Consider the following 19,822-nt stretch of genomic DNA (forward strand, 5'->3'; position numbering starts at 1 on the left):
AAATGCATTAATAATAATTCACTACGAAAATTACAGTTATTGTAGATGCATTAATAATTCACTACGATAATATAAAGGTTGATCTCGAACTTTTATATTGCAGTAAAATGAGTAATTATAAAAGGAAGACAGGAAACCACTTGATTCAGACAGGTTGAAATTTGAACTTTCATATGGAACTTCAATTTCAATTATGTTCCTATTTACTGACACTGGTTACACCAATTTATATTATGATTCTCATCCTAACTTTCTAAAAATGACTCCGTATAAATTTGTGATTTTTATTTACCAATTATTTTGATAAATTTCTACACCTCATACCATGCTCTATTGGGATAACAACATCCATCTTCTTTATTTGCCTTCTAATAGCTCACACAAATTTCAACCGCTAGGCAAAACTTTCCTCGAACCGCTGACAGCTTAGGTACTACTCATACAAGAGAAGCGGATGGGTATCAGCACATCTGAGAGTATGCAACATATCACTCGATTTCCCAACTGTTTCGACTGGATTACGAGGAAGCAGATGCTGTGGATTTTTCCATTTTTAACATCAACCCATTCAATCACATTTTCACCGAAATTGCCGATACTTCTTTCCATTGAACAGTCTGGCCTAAACCACATTACCTTATTACTCTGTGATATTTTAGGAACTACTGATGCAAGGTCCCATCCTAAGCCTTCTCACACTGGCATTGAAAATTTGTGTTCTTCCAATATGCCAAGTTCTCCTGATATTAAACTTAAAAATGTACATTCATAAAAGATTTTGAACTGGTGTGTGATAATCGCAAGTCGGACTCAAATTGGGCAAGTTTCTATTTTTCATGTTAAGCTGTGTTCAGGGCCGGTGCAAGATAAATTGGCACCCTAGGCTAAAAAACCTTAATGCCCCCCCCCCCCCCCCCCGGCCGTACACCTCAAAAAAAATTTCCTTGCCTCAAAATACATCACGTAAGCCTAAGATTTTGTCAACAATCAAATGTAAGCAGGCTTGTGATTTTTTTTTTACTTTTTTACTTATTACAAATCATAAACACGTCACCGTGGACTTTAAATAATTACTTATATCAATATAAACATTCCAAACTGTTACAAAAATCCATTTTCATCTAGTTTCAATAATCGTTAAACATACTATATCAGCTGTTATGTGTCGTGCTGCGCCGCCCCCAACTACTTGACGCCCTAGGCGGTTGCCTGGTTCGCCTATATGGACGCGCCGGCCCTGGCTGTGTTGGGAGTTTTTGAATGGTTATTATTGGTACCCGAAATCATTAATTATGCTTAGTTAAATTCGGAGATTTAATTATTAATTTTTAAACATACCCCTTAGGGGTTCAATTTTGCAAAATATAAAAAATTTTGTTCGGAGTTTTCGAATGGTTATTATTGGTACCTACTCAAAATCATTCATTACGCTTAGTTAAATTAGGAGGTATAATTAATAACTTTTATAAAATACTTACCCCCTTTTCACTCCGTAGGATATGAAACTCGCATAATATAAAAGTTGTGGTGGGTAGTTTTCGAATGTTAACAATTAATGATACCCATTATCTTCTAAGTTAGCCAAAGAGCTTTTATTTTTTGAAAAAAAATCATCAAAATCCGCCCAGTAGTTTTCAATCGATGCTCGAACAAACAAAAAGACGAATTTAAAAAAAAATTGAGTTCTCAATAATGTAAATAGTCATTTGCAATACATTTTTCATCATTTCATCTAATGTACAGACTTTTTGCCTCGAACAGTTATTAATTATTAGTATAGATTACTAGTCACTTTATGAGGACTGCAACTTCTTTAAGAAATGTTTAATACCTTAACCTGTTTGTGAACATCTTTTCAATAAAATTTAATTAAAACTGAATTCCGGATAGAATTTGTAATGGTTATAATAAATTACAAAGTCATATGTAAGTTCGATACTATTAGATTGGCCGCAAATAGTTTTTTTTAATTGAACATCTAACAGAAAATCCCATCGAGAAAATTAGTGGTATTAATATTTGCTTTTATTTTATTACAAATACTTTATAATAGCCAACTTGCTAACTTACATTATGATTATAAAACAAAAGTCTTGAAAAATATTCGATAGTACATGTTTTGCTAACTAACAAATCATTAACTTACCAGCCTGAACTGCATCTTTTGCAGTAAAGTTCTGACACAAACACATATTAGTTCTATCTTAAAGCGCTCAGCAATAGGCGGGGTGGAATCGAGTATCGAAAAGTACAAATCTAAAATATTACAATCTACGGCAGTATTAAAAACGTTTATTACTCTTCGTCTTTCATCGAAAAGTGTTGCAAAATTTAAATAAGCGTCACTCCAGCGAGTCAAATTAATCATACGAGAAAAAGGAACAGCTTAAAGTTGGACGAAAACGTACACGCATGAGATAACGATAAACAGCAGAGCATCGAAAGGCAGGCAGTGGTGCCATCTAATTGTAAGTTCCAAGAGTACGCGAAGAATCAGTTTTCACAAACACGTTTCAAATTACATACTGTAATTCACACACACACTAAGCGCACGTGCACATTCGACACCTTCAATTCACATAACAATTAATCGTAACAGAACTGTGACGCGAACACTATCGTTTCACTTCGCAACGGAAAAGAAATGCACTTTAAAAGCAAATCCGTACAGCACTGTTTGAAAGCAATGGTTATACTTACATTTTGTCAATGCTACCTAGTCAGTTACACAACAGATAGATATACGACAGGTTTCTAAATCACACAGTAGAGAATAATCATAGTGCCTAGTGTTTGTTTAATTGCGCCAAATTATATATATAAAAGTTTTTTTTTGTCAGACATCATTGTTTCTGAACGTATTCCAACCCAGTACTCATACAGCCTCGCCGCTAGAGGGGCGTAATCGAACGGAGGGGGAGGCAGATAGTGGTGGTATATAACCCCCCCCCCCCAAAAAAAAAAATCTACGAAATCCTTATAAAAAAAACCTATCATTTCCACCAGGAAAAGAATTTGAAAGCCAACAATAGGCAGAGTCTCGCGAAATGAAATTCTGCGTACGCTGTTGCCGCGCTACTTGACTACCACCCGGGCAGAGCAGTTCAGTTCGGCGGACGTACCTTGATGTCGTCTTCGGGTGACTCCTTCTTGACTGCGACGGCTCTGGGTGGTTGCGAGCCGGCGGCCGGAGGGGTGGACCTGCTGCCCATGGCCCTCCCCGGGGGCTGTCGGGAGTGTCTTCGTCAGAAGATGGGGTTCTCCTTCAGCACCGCTGCCGGCGACCGAACGCGCACATGGACCAACTCTCGCCTGCACGTCAAGTTAGGTTTCCCGCCGCCCTGCGCAGCGGAGCGGCAGGGAAAACAAATGAACGGCGGCGGGAACAAAAGAAGTCGCGCGGACTACCGCGAGCCCGTCCGAGCGCCTGTCTCTGACTGCGACTGAAATCGGAAACCCTTCTCCCGCGCGGGGCTGCGAGACGCGCCGGCGAGCCGACCAGCAGTGTGTGTTTATTTACACTTCTCCTTCCCCGCTTTTCCCCTCCATCAGTTCCACCAACTCTACCTCTCTCTCTATTCAACCTCCTGCTCCGTCTTTCGTGCGCAGCGAGCGACGCGCATCCTTGCCGCCGCCATTTCCCCTCCAACCGGGAAAGCGCATGCGCACGGCGTTGTGAACCTAAGATTCATTGAACCCCGATCACTACCGAACATATCCGAAGTTTGCCGCTCGCTTCGGAACTCAAGATTTTAAAGTTAGTTTAACGGTTGCTGACATAACCAAACAACCAATATTTTAGTTCAGATCACCCAGACGTGCGAAAACCTACCCTCCCGAAAATATAAAAGAACGAATTTTTGCGACAATTTATATACTTCAACACGATTTTACGTATTATTTAAGTAACTGAATTACATAACAACATAACGATCACCTACAACTTCGAAAAATTGTTCACCCAGAAAAAAATATAAAGGATGAATTTTTGGGAGAATCTTGTTTAAATAACAGAACTAACCTAGCCTACCTTTAAATTTCACTACAGCAGGAAATTATATAAAAATAATCCCAAGCCCCACGGCGTACGAACTTGTGCTATTACGGTCTGACTCGGTGTCAATGAATCTAAGGTTACCCGCGCGCAGGCCAGCCACTGTCGCCAAATAATGAGCACTAGTTTTCTCTTCTCAATTGTTTCCTCTATGGAAGAAGCGTAGAGTGAATATCAAGTTAGAGCGCAGGCGAGGCTACATCTTACAGACATTTTATGTCTATATATCTATTGTGCATACAAACATCATGTGACATGTTGGCTTAACGAAAAAAGCATCAAGGAATCGTGCATAAATGGAAACGGTGGCAAACAGACCTATTGTTTTGGCGTGAACATAGTAATATAAACTCAAACTAATCTGTACATTAAAAATGCCTGAAAACGCATTATGTCATTTAATTATCTCATTTCATCACCTGAACATACCTATCTATGACTACCAACTCCCAACATCAATTTAAAAAAGTTGTACAAACCTGGGTAATTCCTAATTTCTTTTACTTTAATCTTGGATCTCACACCCCACCTGAATACGAGAATTAAGAGTTGTTTGGTCTTTGCAGTGACGTATACATATATGTATATTTTTTTTTTATCATTTTCAATTCTCTTTTAAGTAGTGTGTAATAGTCGGTTTCAGGGGCAGGCTTCAGATTGAGGAACGTGGAACATGGAGTTAGTTGATGAAGACGAACGTATCAGGCTTGAACCAGATGATGATGTAACTGATGTAATACCAATTTCCGGTGTACTCTTATGCGCATAGATCAATCGCTGTTGTAGCGAAACCTTTACTTTCTGCCGCGCAGCAGGACCTTTGCAGGTCTTCACGTGTCTTTTCAACTTATCATTTCTTGCAAATTGTTTGCGACAATTTTTACAGCCAAACATTTTGCGAGGTAGATTCTTAGCACATTCTCTCTTCTTCTCGTGTCGTCGAGCATTACATTGTTCGAGAAAATCTTGTCACAGTAATGACATAGATGCTCGATAGTTGTTGACGAATCACTAGCCATTGAAGTCTCCAGGGTTGTTGGCATCGCTGTCATCGGGATGTGTCGTCGCTGGCGAGATCTCAGCTGTCGATGGTAAAACTTCCATCAAGGTCTTCGCAGTTGTCGTCGAAGATGCTAATGGGATCTGCGTCACCATCGTCGTCGCTACCATCTTGGTTCCCATCGAAAATGGTACAACTTCCATCGAGTTAAAGATGGTAAAAATGCCATCAAGTTCTCAAGAATGGGTAATTACGTGACATACATCAGATGAGTCAAATTAGGTGATCCTTACACCGTCGTGGCCAGTAACAAACTGAGAGTCGCGTCATCCGGTCCTCGCTTATATACTCAACAGTCACCGGAATAATAATATGCAAGTTAAAACAAAAAAAACAAAACATTTACATTACTACACATGTAAAAAAAAAAATTTAAAAAAAGGGAAGAACATTCTACTCAGTAGGATACGATTTCATCACAAACATACGATTTCATAACAGGGATACGATCTGTCGCAAGGATTAATTTTTTTTTAATGTTACGTTATTATTTTCAAAATTTTTCCTATGAAAAATATGGATATTCAAGATGGAGGACGAATTACAAAATGGCGAACATATATTTTAATTAAAATTTTATTTATTTATTTTTATGAATTTTTAAAACGTTTCCTTATTTACTAGCTAAATAATTATGAATTTTCAAGTTGGCGTCCGCAACGGAAAGTGCAATGGTGGCATCAACATTTTTGAAATGTCGGCCATGACATCCTCATTGTCAAGACTTGCCGATAAGGAATTTAGGTATCTTTTAGGAATTTTCATTTTTTTTCTAAGGAAAATATATTTGGGGCACTGAGAACTTAAAATGTATGATTTTTTTATTGTTTTTTCCAAGAAAATTGACATTTTGAATTGTTAGATTTTTTGGTGGAATTTTGTTTTCCTAAAAACAGGACATTTTGAGTCATTTTTGGCAATTTTTGAATGTGAATGTCAAACACCAAAGTTATCCAAGATGTCCGCCGTGACGTCATTATCCAATATGGCGGACGTGACGTCAGTCGGTTGGCACCAGGCACCACAGCCTGGAACCTGCGCCCGGACATCCATTTGTATACTACCAACTAGTTTCCTTTTTTTTTTTTGCCATGCTGCAATGCCCCATGCAATACTGAGGAACACGCAAAATATGTGCAGGTTTTCGCGTCTGTCTAAAATTTTGAGAGCATTTTATTTTATTTGAAAATATAAAGCACCAAAATTAAGTATTCCGCAGCAGTGTTATAACGATTATATTGTATAATTTGTGTGTATTAAAAACAATTTGATAACAAATTTAAAAATATATATATTGAATAACTATGGGGCACATTAAAAGATTGGAATAGAGGTGAACTTCAAATTTTAAGACGTCATGACTCCAACCGTTTTCATATTCTGGTACATTCGCTCTAACCACTGCTTGTTTTAAATCGCGCTGATTTTTATCCGAACATTAAATATTTCACTTACGCCACTGATAAAGTGCTATCGCCCGGTGCGGTATCGTCGGAAAGATCAAAAGAGGCTCTCGGAAGATAAGCGTGGTTAATAGTTAATGACTTTGGGACATTGTTTTGTCGGTAGACCTAGTTGCCGGGATATAGGCCCAGTAGTTATGTAACCTTGGACCCAGTGGCGATATGACTTTCAATGGAGAAGCAAGGAATCGCCTGTATCATGAGGTAAATGTGTAACAACTGAACGCTTCGCGTGGGCGAGAATTATTCTTGCCGTATTCTTTAGAGATAGTAGAACAGCCTTTTTTTTTAACACATAAAAATATAACCAGCATTCATGTCTTACGAACAACACTATCTTTCTCCAATTCATTTTTCTTCAGCGTGATATAACATTTCCTCTTTTTTTTAAAAAAAAAAAAAAGCTTTTTTTTTCTTACGAGATTAAATAAAATTGTCTAATTTTTGCCTCGAAAATTTTTAAATTTAACTATTTTATACTTAAAACCACGCGTCTTCGTAAGTAAATTTTAATGGTTTTACTCCTGATTTTATAGAATTTATTTTATGTAATAGTTTTTTATTATATATAAAAGGACATTTTTAATTCAGAGCTATAAATGTACAAGATTTTAAATGTCGACGTTTTAACTGTGGAATTTTCCTACACATGTATGAACATGAAACGAACGCTACATGAATAAGAGAATAATTTACTGACGAAATGTTTAGGGTATCTATCAACCTGAATAGAAGCGTTTAAACGAACAGGTTAAACAAATTATTGAAAACACACGAGAAACATTAAAGGCCACCTACCCTGAGAAAAATATCAAAACGTTTTTGGTTTAGTCGAAAAGCCCTGTTAAAAAAAATGTAAATTAGTTTCCCCTCCCTTTCTCTTACCTAAAAAAAAGTATAGCTTATATTATCTGATGCTTTATGGTTACATTATTAAATGCCACTTTTCTTTAGGGGCATCATTACGTCAACAAATATGACGTTACTATTTTTATGTTAACATCATTGAGTAAGATGTGACATATTCATGACGACTGCACGACATAAAATGACATATCGCAGTGAGCATTGTAAAAACATACTGATGTGGCGAAACGTGTAGTACAGATATTTATATTATTTTTTTTTGTAATACATGTTGGTTACTAACATTTGCGCTGCTAAGCAATATTTGGATCAATGAACTTATGTCGTATCTATGACGCACGCACTCTATGCATACTCCTGGTCCAGTACGACTACAATACGCTTATTCCTCTAAGGACCAATTGACTCTGTCAACGGACTTATTAAATCGCATTTCTGTACGAACTGTTATATTTCCAAGGTGATTTTATGATAACAAAAAAACCAGTGTCTTTACACACGCGTATGGTATTATTGACGGTATGGTTGTGCGATTGTTAAAAATACAGACGTTGATCAGTGCGGCTTGCCAGCCAATCAGCAGCCGGGTTGTCAACTTAAATAATTTTCAAACGAACACTCAAAAAAATGATTCTCTACAATGGTGGCACACAACTGATTGATGTGTACGTAAAGCCAGGATAATATACGATAATGCTAGATCGAACTAGCAACATCTTTTAGTCTATAGATGCTATTCTGAACAATATAAGTGTGTTAACTTAGTGTGTTAGAACGATACCTACATACGTAGAGTACTTAAGAATGAAATATGTTAAGTACTGTTCGACACTGCAATCCTCCTACACGTAAAAGTCCAGCATCATGTGGAATTGATGTTTGTCATTGTTGTAATTCGCGTAGTGTGGTATTTGAAAACAATTTAAACAATTGAACCGAATTTAGTTCTGCCTTGAATCAGTAAAACGTTTTTTGTTTGTTATAAAGTGTAGTAACTGTAACATTATAAAGATAGTTAAAGAGCAGCACATTGACGTCATGCTTATGACGTCATGTAGCAGAGCGCGTACTAGAATGTTGTTTCGTCTACTTGTATCTTCATTTGTTATCTGTAATGACGTTATTTACCTTCTATTTCAACTTCTACACTTTAATCTGTGATTTTATAAGTATTATTTTAGTGATTTAAGTTTAATTAATACCTACGTTAGGTTAGTGATAGAATTCACTGTAAAATCAGTGGAAAGTACATTGTTAGACTCATTTTTCCTTTGGCTGATTTTCAACCTTACTTAGATTATATTTAAAATTGTTATCATTCTCCAAGCTACAGCTAACTTAAAGATAAAAAAGTTGTTATTTAATAGTGTTTTTTGGTTAAGAATTAGTTGGAAAATGGTTCACCAAAAATGGTGGAACAACGTAACTGACGAAACACGCACAAGAAGAAACATTAAAAACACTGATATATTATATATATAGGCCTATATATATTATTAATGTCCACTGGTTACGCTGTGAGTTCTCCTACCATAAAATCAGTGATCCAGCGAATTCCACTGATTTATGTACCTTTCTGAAACAGCTCTTTACCAGAATTTCACAGATTAAAAATCCTGATTTTATATTTAGAGTTTATTTTTATTATATTTCAGTGTGTTGTTCAGGCTTAAATATATATGCTTAAGTATATTAATATTTTTATTTTTCAGAAGCCTGGTTTTACTTTTGCTCTTACATAGTCCTGCATATGGAGACGAGAGAATAGACTGCAGCTGTAAGTAAAAAAAAAATGTGCTTAATGTTCGTTGTATGTAAAATGAAACGTCAAAAGTTATTGCACGACTCTAATGTCGCTCAAACGAATAAACTAATAAATGAAGTTTCCAAGCTAGGTAAGGTTAAAAAAAAAAACGTGTCAGTGATTTTAAATTTTCTATGAAATTACTGAGATCATGCTTTAGTAATGGTAACCCTAAGCAATTTAATACCAACATGTTTAATATACCTTCGAAAATAATTAACATTGCAAAAGATGGGAAATGTGACATCTCTTGTAGTTTCAAAGGAACTGTAAGATTTATGAACCCCTCTTCTAAAATGATCATTCTAGCTAAACTAATGTAGTTATTACTTGGATATTATTACATATTTATTCAAGCCAAATACGTCAGAGTGACGGATGGAGCGCGGTGGAGCAGTGGTAACACACTACACCCACAACAGAGACCCCGGGATCGAGTCCTGGTTCGGCCAATCGGGTTCCTGCAGTGATGGCTAACATCACTCATTTCGAGTGGCAGATATTTTTAAATCCAACCCGAGGACCAGACACATATGGGGAGTGCCCAAGGGGGGAAGGGAAAGTTATATCCTCACCCCCCCCCCCTTCAGAACCACCAGAAAACCTATAAAAAATGTATATTAAACCCCCCAACAAATATAAATATATAAAAAAAACGGGCAAAGTGGTTATATCCCCTATCTCCCCCAAATTAAATTATGCGTACGCTCTGACATAAATACATTTTACAACAATATTTTAACGTATTACGTAGGATAAGCAATAAATGCGGGATGTGTAGTCTGATGAGTAAACGTAATATAATTCTCTTATAAATAATATTTTGAAATATATGTTATTTAAATTTAAACAGAAAAATACCATATCCATACTATAATCATAAATGCGAAATTGCGTTTGTCTGGTTAACCTTATTTCACGCAGCGATGAAGCAACGGATCGACATGATTTATTGTATATAGATAGTTTATGAGCCGAAGAGTAACATAGACTACATATAATAATAAAATTCCATTCCTAAGGGAGTTTCAAAATGGGAAAACTCAGTTTTATAACAGAAAATAATAGAAGGCTGGTCATGGACACACAGTGAGTGCCATTCCTCTACGTACGCCACACGGTCATATAATACGTTCTGGAAACTTTCTATCTTTCTCCTCGGCGAAACCCATCCGCTTAGTGAAGCTCGCGGCTGCTAATAACAATTTAGTTTAGAACTTCGTCAATAGATGGCGTTGCTTGAATTTGTAACGCGCGATCGTTTGATTCGTCCGTCACGTCTTGCCTAGGGGTTACCTGCCTTTCCACAAAATGAAGCTGAAGATTGGCGTCCCGGTTTTGCTGATGCTTAGCCTTGATGCCTCGAGATTATGAAATCAAAAGGAGTTTAAAAAAAAAAAAAATGTTTATCAAGTGTAGTGTATGTATTTCCCACAGACTTGAATCTCGGTAGTGATCTCCCTTTATATATATATACACACACACACACACACACACACACATATATATATATATATATATATATATATATATATATATATATATATATATATGATGTATTTAGTCCGGGCACGACGGGTACTTCAGCTATAATATTTATCATTATTTCTGTGAGAATACAATGCTTACAACTTATTCAACATATCTGCAAAATGAAGTTGGCTAATACACGACAGTATACCTGATAATAAAATTTTTTTGAAAGATGCAGGTTTTAGAAAACGATGGCCCGCGGACCAACAATTGGGCATCAATGCTTAAGATCACGGTCGAGTTATTCCCTAAATACGTGATACGTGTCCCGCTGCCGACAAGACTAAGAGCATGATGAAATAAATACAAACCTACCGGAATTACAGTTACAAGTTGAGAGAAAAAAAAAGAAAGTAAGCTTGTGACTTCAGCAGCGCTCAACACACAAGACCGCTACTTCAGGTTCCCCTGTCATCGAAATGCTGCAGGCTTGGAAGCACTTCTGCGTACCCGGTTGCCTACTACAAGGCGCTTCCAACAGTGCTCCGAAATTTTACAAACAGAAAGGCAGTCTTGAGGAAAAAAAATTAAGTTTTCAATTAAACGTTTGGTTATTCGACCCTTAGGTCCAAAATTTGGAAGAAAAAAAATGTTTGTCTGTAAAGTCGGTTTACGGACGATAGTTTAACGTGACAACGTCATAACAAAACATTGATGAAATGATTGCATACTTTTATGAATAAAATTGAATAATTTTTATTGAATTATCACTATTTTCAATGGATACATAGAAGGAGTGAAATGAAATCTACAATTTAATTGATAAATTTACTTTTATTTGCACTCATTAATTCATATATGTTTATTACTTTAACGAACAGATTATTTTAACTATAACTTTTATACATGTTTGCTATTTAACTTCTTCCAATCTGTATTATTCTGTTAAGGATAGGACGATGATAGGAAAAGTAGGAAACGAATGGGAGTGTTTCAAGTTTAATGTGCCTCAAAAAAGTCAAATCGATGGTTGTTCCAATCGAGTGGAAGAGAGATAGATGCGGCGCAAGCGTACAATGAGCGTAACGGGACACAGCGTAACGGGACACTTTTTCGTGCGTTCAGCCGCGTTCATCAATTTATTAGACGTTGTCACTTCAAAAGAAAGTAAGCTTGTGACTAGCAGCGCTCAAAACACAGACCGCTACTTTAGGTTCCCCTGTCATCGAAATGCTGCAGGCTTGGAAGCACGCCTGCGTACCCGGTTGCCTACTAAAAGGCAGCACTCCACATTTTACAAACAGAAGGGCAATTTTGAGAAAAAAAATTAAGTTTTCGATTCCACGTTTGGTTATTCGATCCTTAGGTCCACAATTTGGAAGAAAAAAAGACCAGTGGCAACCAGAAATGGTGGGCCCAGGACTTATTCACTAAGGGGCCCACCTTCCCGGGTGCACATATGCATGTCCTTGGGGACTGGGAAGATATGCCGGGGGTCAATGACCAATAGGGTGGTCTCCACATGTTTTAAGTACACTCGGGCAGAGGCTGTCGTCTTGCGAGATGTCCCAACGTGATTAGATGCAGCTTTGGTCAAGTGATTCCTCATTGGCCCACAGTCCCCCAGATGAGTCGAGCTGTGAACCAATAGCTGGAGCAACACCATTTGAATTTTAGCCTGTCGCGAAATGAATCCACAAATATTTTTTCCCGGTCTCTAACTCACTCGATATTCTGAGCTTCAGAAAAAAATAAACACGCGATTACAAAATCTTCAATATATCCGAGCGGTGTCTGTTTACGGAAAAGCATTTAAGAATGCGCCGAGGTCGTATGGGTACTTCTGTTTCTGTAATTAGTTTTTAAACTGTATTTCTGGGGGGGGGGGGGGAAACGCATGTTTTCAGAGTTATGTTTAGACGTAAAGCGCCCGGTGCAGATTCTCAGAGCACCCAAGGGTGATTTATCTGCATTTATACGCCATGCGATGTGGTTGTCGCGCGAATATCGTAGTTGTCCCGTGGCCGACGAGAGGACCAGAGGCGACACAGGGGACGCACCACAACGCCGAAATGCCAAACTGACCGCAACGCCGACAGCTAGAAAACTGCTGTGTACCACAACGCCGAAATACACTAACGCCGAAAAATGTCATTGCAGGACTGCCACAAAGGTTAGGTTAGGTTAGACTAGGCTAGGTTAGGCTAGGTTAGGTGAGGCTAGGCTAGGATAGGCTAGGTTAAGTTATGTTAGGTTATATTACGCTAGGTTGGGTTAGGTTAGGTAAGGTTAGGTTTGATTGTGGTATTCCGGCGTTAAGGTACATTTAAGAAACACACACAATTTCATTCAGTTGTTACTTCGGCGTTGTGGTGCACAGCAGTTTTCTAGCTGTCGGCGTTGTGGTTAGTTTTGACATTCGGCGTTATGGTATTTCGGCGTTGTGGTAACGACCCCTGGCGACGCGGACCTGGAGCGGACTGCTCTGCCCGACAGCGGTGGCGGCCTACAACCTGACGGCGGGCTACGCCGAGCCGCAGCTGGTCGAGGTGACGTGGCTGACGGACGTGGACGGCGGGCCGTGCCGCGGCGCGCGCTACAGGGTGTGCCTGGGGGCGGCGGCGGCGGCGGCGTGCCACGACGTCAACACCACCTCCTGGCGGGGGCGCACCGACCGCACCTGCGCCGACTACTCGGTGGCCGTCACGGCGTTCGACCGCGGCGGCGGTCCCCTGGCGGCCGTCAACGCCACCTTCCTCTCCTGTGAGTCCGGTCTCTCTCTCTAGGGGTCCACGGGAAGCCTACAACTCAACGTAGTTTCGGTTCCCTGCAAGAATTTTCGAAGATTTACCGAAGTTTTGCGTTTTGGTACTAACGCCACTTCAGCCGCTAAATCAGAAGTTTCCAATGAAAACAAGCATGTTGTGACTGACCTGACCTAACCTAACCCTTCGATTTTTTTTTTAAATTTCAATTTTTGAGAGAAATCCGAAGTTGCACGAACGTGGTAGGGAACCGAAACTACGTGAGTTGTAGGCTTCCCTTGGGGGGGGGGGGGGGTCCACACTGACATTTAATTTTCTAGCAATCACGAAACCTTTTCCTGATGTGCAACATCTCAGCTCTCTGTGTAAGGAAATGTGCAACCAAGGTGCTGCCATCTGTAGCGGATATCGCGAACCGAAGTTCACAAAGCCAAAGGGAAATAGCGACGGGTGTAGGAACCAGTGGCGTAGCTAAGGTGACTGGCGCCCCTGGCCAGACTTGAAAATGGCGCTCCCAATTGGATTAAAAAAGAGGGGGTGAGGGTTCAGTAACCGCGAAACCATCGTAACCCCCTCCCCTCCCCTTCGACGGTGCCCCTGGTTGGGGCCATCCCTGCCACCCGCTTGCTACGCCACTGGTAGAAACTACGAGCAATTTGCATCTAGAAATGTAGTTGAAAACACAATTTGTGAACATTTAATACGCTCGGCATTACTTTAAAGTATTCCACGTTAAATTTCGTTTCCGAGTTCCGTATTATAAGCGTATTTACAAGAGAAATCATGAAATTTCTCGTCACCGATGTTGCACTTCAGTGGTGAGTGCTGAAAGACTCGCACACAATTGAATTTTTGCGTGACAAGCGTCAGCCTATCTGAGCTTTGACGCGTGCGATCATTGCTGATAGTCGTTTTCGGATGGTCAGACAAAATCCGAAACTTCCTGCAATAAAAAGTATGATGGCAGCTAGGTTTTAATCGCTGGCTGCCAGAGAAATCTAATTATTTTATTGAGGAACAATGTCAAATTGCTCCTATGGTCGCATCATGAACCACAAATAAATAGTATTGTTTGTATAATATATATTTTACCGACACTAACAAAGTAGGATCGGACACACAAGTGTGATGATTGTTGAGTGAATGTTTAAGTGAACTCTAGTGTAGATTTAATTTTATTAATGTAAGATGGAAACATGGTAAGGCTAGCAGAGGGAGACTATTGACATTGTTATCAAGGATCCTTATATAACTTCTGAGAATATAGGACAGCTTAAGGCATATTTTTTATAAATATATATATAATTTTTTTAACTTTAATGTTATATTGTAGTTGTATAGGGGCTGTGTTTGAGGGAAAAAAATGATTTAATTTCTGCCCTAATAATACATATTTACAGGCTGGCCAATCAAACTACCCTACCGAGAATTCCAAAATTCTATTACATCGGCGTAACCTCTTTCTATTGTGCGCGCAAGTTTATTTTTCGTGCCGATGCCTATGTATATTTATAAACGCACTGATATATAAATAAACTAAAATTTCTCATATTTATTTTGTGGAAAACATTTGTATTAATATCTTTAACTCCTGATTGTTCTTGATAAACGTGTTGTTTGTGTTTTTTCTTAACAGTGTTAACCATGTTTGTATCGTTGTTGTTACCTGTTTTGCAGTATTATTTTTCTGTTTCGTCAGGTTTTTTGTGGTTTTTTTCATCCTCGATGTTTTTTTTTTTTATTTTTTTAACTAATATCACTATTACTGTGTCTGCTGCGTGTTTGGTTGCTGTCTCTGTTCTGCGCTCGCCGGCCAAGGTTTCAGAACCGTCCCGGGACACGCGACGAGACCTCGGAGTGTGTCTCAGGGGAAGCCTTCTTTTCACAGACGAGAGAGCCAAAACCCGAAGTTCCCCGAAGTTCATGCTTTTCTTCCGTATCTTTTATGTAGCTATCCTAACCAAATCAACCGTCCACAATGTTTTAAAGTATTTATAATGAAGCTAACCTAACCTAATTGACCATTAGTATCCTTTTATCAACACCGCCATATTTATTTACAATGAACAAAAAAAATTGGTTGTCTGTAAAGTCGGTTTACGGACGATGGTTTAACGTGACAACGTCATAACAAAACATTGATGAAACGATTTCATACTTTTATGAATAAAATTTAATAATTTTTATTGAATTATCACTATTTTGTATGGATACAAAGAAGGAGTGAAATGAAATCTACAATTTGATTGATAAAATTTACTTTTAATTGCACTCATTCATTCAAATATGTTTATTACTTTAACGAAGAGATTATTTTAACTATAAGTTTTCTACATGTTTGCTTTTTAACTTCTTCCAATCTGTGTTATTCTGTTAAGGATAGGACGATGATAGGAAAAAGTGGGAAACGAATGGGAGTGTTTCAAGTTTAACGTGCCTCGGAAAAGTCAAAATCGATGTTTTGTTCCAATCGAGCGGAAGAGAGATAGATGCGGCGCATGCGTACAATGAGCGTAACGGGACACAGCGGCCGGCGCTCATCGATTTTTTAGACGTTGTCACGTCAAAAACCACCGAAGATGCACGATCGGGAGTTTGGCTCTGTCGTCCGTGGAAAGAAGGATTCGCGTGTCGCAGCGCCGGCCGCGGTGGAAGACCTCGCCGTGGGTTCGAGGACCTCCAGCTCGCTGCAGCTGTCGTGGCGGGCCCCCCCGGGGGACGGCTGCGCGGAGGGCTACCAGGTGCTGTGGCGGCTGCGCACAGAGGTGGTGAACGAGGGCAGCGCCGTCGTGGGCCCCAGGGCCACCGGCTACGAGGTGGCGGGGCTCCGGCCGTGCACCGTCTACGAGCTCACCCTCCTCACGCTGTTCGGCGGGGGAGACGGCGCGGCGCAGCGCCTCTCCGCCTACACGGCGGCGCACGGTGGGCGTCCGAGGTCCCGGCAAGACCTAGTAGGGGGAGCGCGCGGGTTCTGCAACACAATAAACAATCAACCTACTTCTTCAGGCGTGTTATGGAAAAATAAACGAGAGAGATTTTCTATCACAGAGAAAAGGGTTCGTTAGAATCAAACAAATATTTGTTTAAATATGGAGAAACAAATATTTACTTAGTGGAACAAAATATTTCGTTAGCTTAACCAAACTCGGTAAGAAACAAAAATTATTTGTTACACCTAACCAAATATACATTTGAGTTGACAAAACCATTTTGTTGAGGTGACAGAATCTTTCCTTCTACAAAATATTTGTTTGAATTAACAAAATATATTTATTTCACCATATAGGTACAAACAAATTGTTGTGCATGCACCGTGCATGCACCGTGCAACGAAATTTTCACAGGAAGATGGCGAATCCACATGTATGAACATAAATCCGTATATAGTCACTTTCATAACAATTTCAAATTTAAAAAAAACATAAGAATTCTGGTGTTACAAGCATTATAATGCATGTTCTCCTTACAACCTACTGTCAGTCTTCGTAGTGCGGTTAATAAACTGCAGGAATGTGGATAAAAACTCGGCTGAAGAGTTCACGTTTTTTACTTTTTAAAATTACAGATAGTGCTCTAAGTAAATGTTTATGAATGTATTTTATTTGTTTATTGTATTGCTATTATATCATTAAATACATACCTCAGTCCATTTGATCGATTATTTCATACTAGGTAGGCCTATATGCTCTGTTTTTTACTTTAAAAAATTAAATTATTAAGTTTGTTAGGATATGAATTTACTTGAATTCGCAGAGGTAAAAATAAATAATACTTTATAATAGTACAAATTTCTTTAAAGGTTTTAAAAAATTATAGTCAGTTAATGTGTGCAAAAACTATATAGTATTAACTTTTTAAATTAATGTAAACAAGTTGAACAGTATTTTAATAAAATATCTTGTCAAATATCAGATCCGAATTGGTTTTTAGTGTGTTTTTTTTTTCAATTTTGTTTTATAGATCTTATCGGAGACGATATATTATATAGTTTAACCTTTCGCTTTGAAAATCTAATGATTCTATAGGCGACATAGCTGCTCCGGCAGCGAATTATAGCGGCGGGTGTGGAAATACGCGAGAGTTCCGTCGAGAAATTTAGTGATTGATTTTGAAACCTTGTCCACATAATTTAAAACATTTATTGTGAATTATTAATCATTGAAAATGTTTTTTCTTTAACTTTGCAAGTGTTTTACAATTATATTTATACAAGCGATGTTATGTTCCCGTTTGAATAATTTATTTGCGTTATAAATTATTAAACTGTTATTTAAAAACTAAAATTAGGATTATAATTTAGCATATTTATTGGTTTTCATTATTAATTAAAATCCATCTTGATTATTTTACTAAACTACCTGTTTTTTTTTAAATATTAATACCGGTATTTATTTGATTTAATTTTCGGCAAAAATATCAAAATAGTTAGTATGTTAAATCAAAATGTATAATACCTAAGTAATTTACACAATTTTTAAGTACCTATTAAAGTTTTTTTTTACTTGACAAGTTATTTATAGATGTCTTCATTTACTAAGACGTAGACTGTTGCGTCAGACCTAGCATGCAGGGTGGTGCAGAGACGCGTGGCCCCGACAGGTTACCCCGCCATGGTGACCGACCTGGAGGTGACGCGCGCCACGTCCGACGAGGTGTCGCTGGCGTGGACGGCCTCCGCCTCGCCCTGTGTGGCGGCCTACAGGACGTGTTTGCGCCGGTTCTTCAGCGCCAACAAGACGTGCTGGGTGCACACGACGCGCGCCTTCACGACCCCCGCCACGCTGACGCCATGCACCAACTACAGCGTGGGCGTCGCCGCCATCGACGTCGGTGGCCAGGTCTCCGCCGAGGCCCCCAGGAGCGTCGCCACGGGTGAGAAGGCGCCGCGGACGCGCGCGGGTCAAACCATTAAAGATGGCCACTATGACGTACGTCACACTACCAACATGGTGGACACTGACAATCACAGGCCTCTTCAAGCACCCAGTAGCAGGACCGGCTGTTATATTATTCAAACGACGCAAGGAAGATAAACAGTCACTACTAACGCTCTTTTTTTTCTTTGGAAATACAGGAACTGTGCTGTATTTAACAGCAACCTAAACAACCTAAAATTCGTTAGCTAACTTAATTTTTTTTTGTCATTTCGTTGCTGGGGATATTCATTATAAATGTTTCAGGTTAACTTATTTTTCCAGTATACTAGTAGTATATGAATGGGCGTCCCGAGCGCAAGGCTTCAGGCTGTGGTGCCGGTCCGCCATCTTGGATTGTGATGTGTCATGGCGGCCATATTGGATGACCTTGGCAGAGGGGTTAAATAAACTTGTATAGCTCTGAGAAAGGTGCTTGGGAGTGAATGGCGACTACGTGAAAATGTGATGTAGGTATGTAGTAAAATGACCAAATGGTGTCTACTCTCCGGACACGCCCCTGGTTCCAGCGCCCGGGGAGGTGAGGAACCTGACGGTGGCCAGCCGCGCCGCCGACCACCTGGTGCTCTCCTGGGAGCCGCCCGTTGGGGACCGCAGCTGCCTGGCGGGGGTCGAGCTGCGCGTGCGCGGAGGGTCCGCCGCGCGGGAGACGGTCGTCACGCTGGGGCCCGGAGAGACCAGCCACCGCACCTCGGGGCTGGACGCCTGCGAGGTGTACGACGTTGAGGTGACGTCGGCGGGGCCCGGGAGCCTGCAGAGGTCACGCGCCGCCCGACTCGCTGCATACACGGACGTCGCGAGTGAGCAAGCGTCGCGTCGACCGACTGAGCGACTAGCAGTTTCTCGGACACAGTGGCGTAGCTAAGGTGACTGGCGCCCCTGGCCAGACTTGAAAATGGCGCCCCTCTTGTATTAAAAAAGATGGGGGGAGGGTTCAGTAACCGCGAATCCGTCGTGGTGCCCCCCCCCCTCCTTGATGGTGCCCCTGGCAGGGGCCATCCCTGCCACCCGCTTGCTACGCCACTGCTCGGACATACACCATTGCAGTTTCTGCAACATCACGGGGGTAAAAAAATAAACCTACAGAGAACAAGCTTAAATCAACTGATGTCGAACAGATAAATCCCAACAATGAACCGAACCGGAAAAAAGATATTTCGGACAACAGAACGTCGGCATCACAGGCAAACACATTCAAACTTAAATATCAGACAGCACAGGAATTCTGTGGAAGGAATTTAGTTATGAAAAAAAAAATTTTTGTCTGTAAAGTCGGTTTACGGACGATAGTTTAACGTGATGTCATAACAAAACATTGATGAAATGATACTTTAGTTAAAGTACTAAATTTAAAAGCTACTTTTGAAAAGCCCACCTTAACCTATTTAATATAATAGTAGAT

General features: G+C 39.7%; 2 protein-coding genes across 3 annotated transcripts in view; one reads left to right on the top strand and one right to left on the bottom strand.

The window, feature by feature from the left end:
• The window catches only part of LOC134537576 (sine oculis-binding protein homolog), an 80,764-nt gene extending 76,917 nt beyond the window's left edge, over positions 1–3,847 (bottom strand). Inside the window, exon 1 of one of the 2 annotated variants that reach the window (XM_063378161.1) lies at positions 3,123–3,847. In XM_063378161.1, the coding sequence (XP_063234231.1) occupies positions 3,123–3,212 (90 nt within the window). In that variant the 5' untranslated portion in view covers positions 3,213–3,847. Of the gene's footprint in view, positions 1–2,146; positions 2,710–3,122 lie in introns of those variants that run through there. The other variant, XM_063378160.1, reaches the window with a different exon arrangement.
• Positions 3,848–6,731: 2,884 nt separating this feature from the next.
• LOC134537252 (receptor-type tyrosine-protein phosphatase H-like) lies at positions 6,732–19,285 on the top strand. The gene is made up of 6 exons (XM_063377521.1): positions 6,732–6,781; positions 9,157–9,221; positions 13,218–13,484; positions 16,124–16,408; positions 18,086–18,358; positions 18,930–19,285. Exons 1-6 carry the CDS (start codon positions 6,750–6,752, stop codon positions 19,283–19,285), a joined length of 1,278 nt encoding a protein of 425 aa, XP_063233591.1. The 5' UTR covers positions 6,732–6,749.
• Positions 19,286–19,822: the final 537 nt, after the last annotated feature.

The sequence above is a fragment of the Bacillus rossius genome, chromosome 12 (assembly GCF_032445375.1).
Source record: "Bacillus rossius redtenbacheri isolate Brsri chromosome 12, Brsri_v3, whole genome shotgun sequence".
In the NCBI taxonomy this organism is placed as follows: domain Eukaryota; kingdom Metazoa; phylum Arthropoda; class Insecta; order Phasmatodea; family Bacillidae; genus Bacillus; species Bacillus rossius.

Excerpts from the sequence above, each read along its gene's own strand:
- LOC134537252 (XM_063377521.1), top strand. The coding sequence starts at position 6,750 with ATGGAGAAGCAAGGAATCGCCTGTATCATGAG. Across the intron at positions 9,222-13,217 it reads CGAGAGAATAGACTGCAGCT|CGGTGGCGGCCTACAACCTG; the intron begins GTAAGTAAAAAA and ends TCTGCCCGACAG. Across the intron at positions 18,359-18,929 it reads CCCCAGGAGCGTCGCCACGG|CGCCCGGGGAGGTGAGGAAC; the intron begins GTGAGAAGGCGC and ends CCCTGGTTCCAG.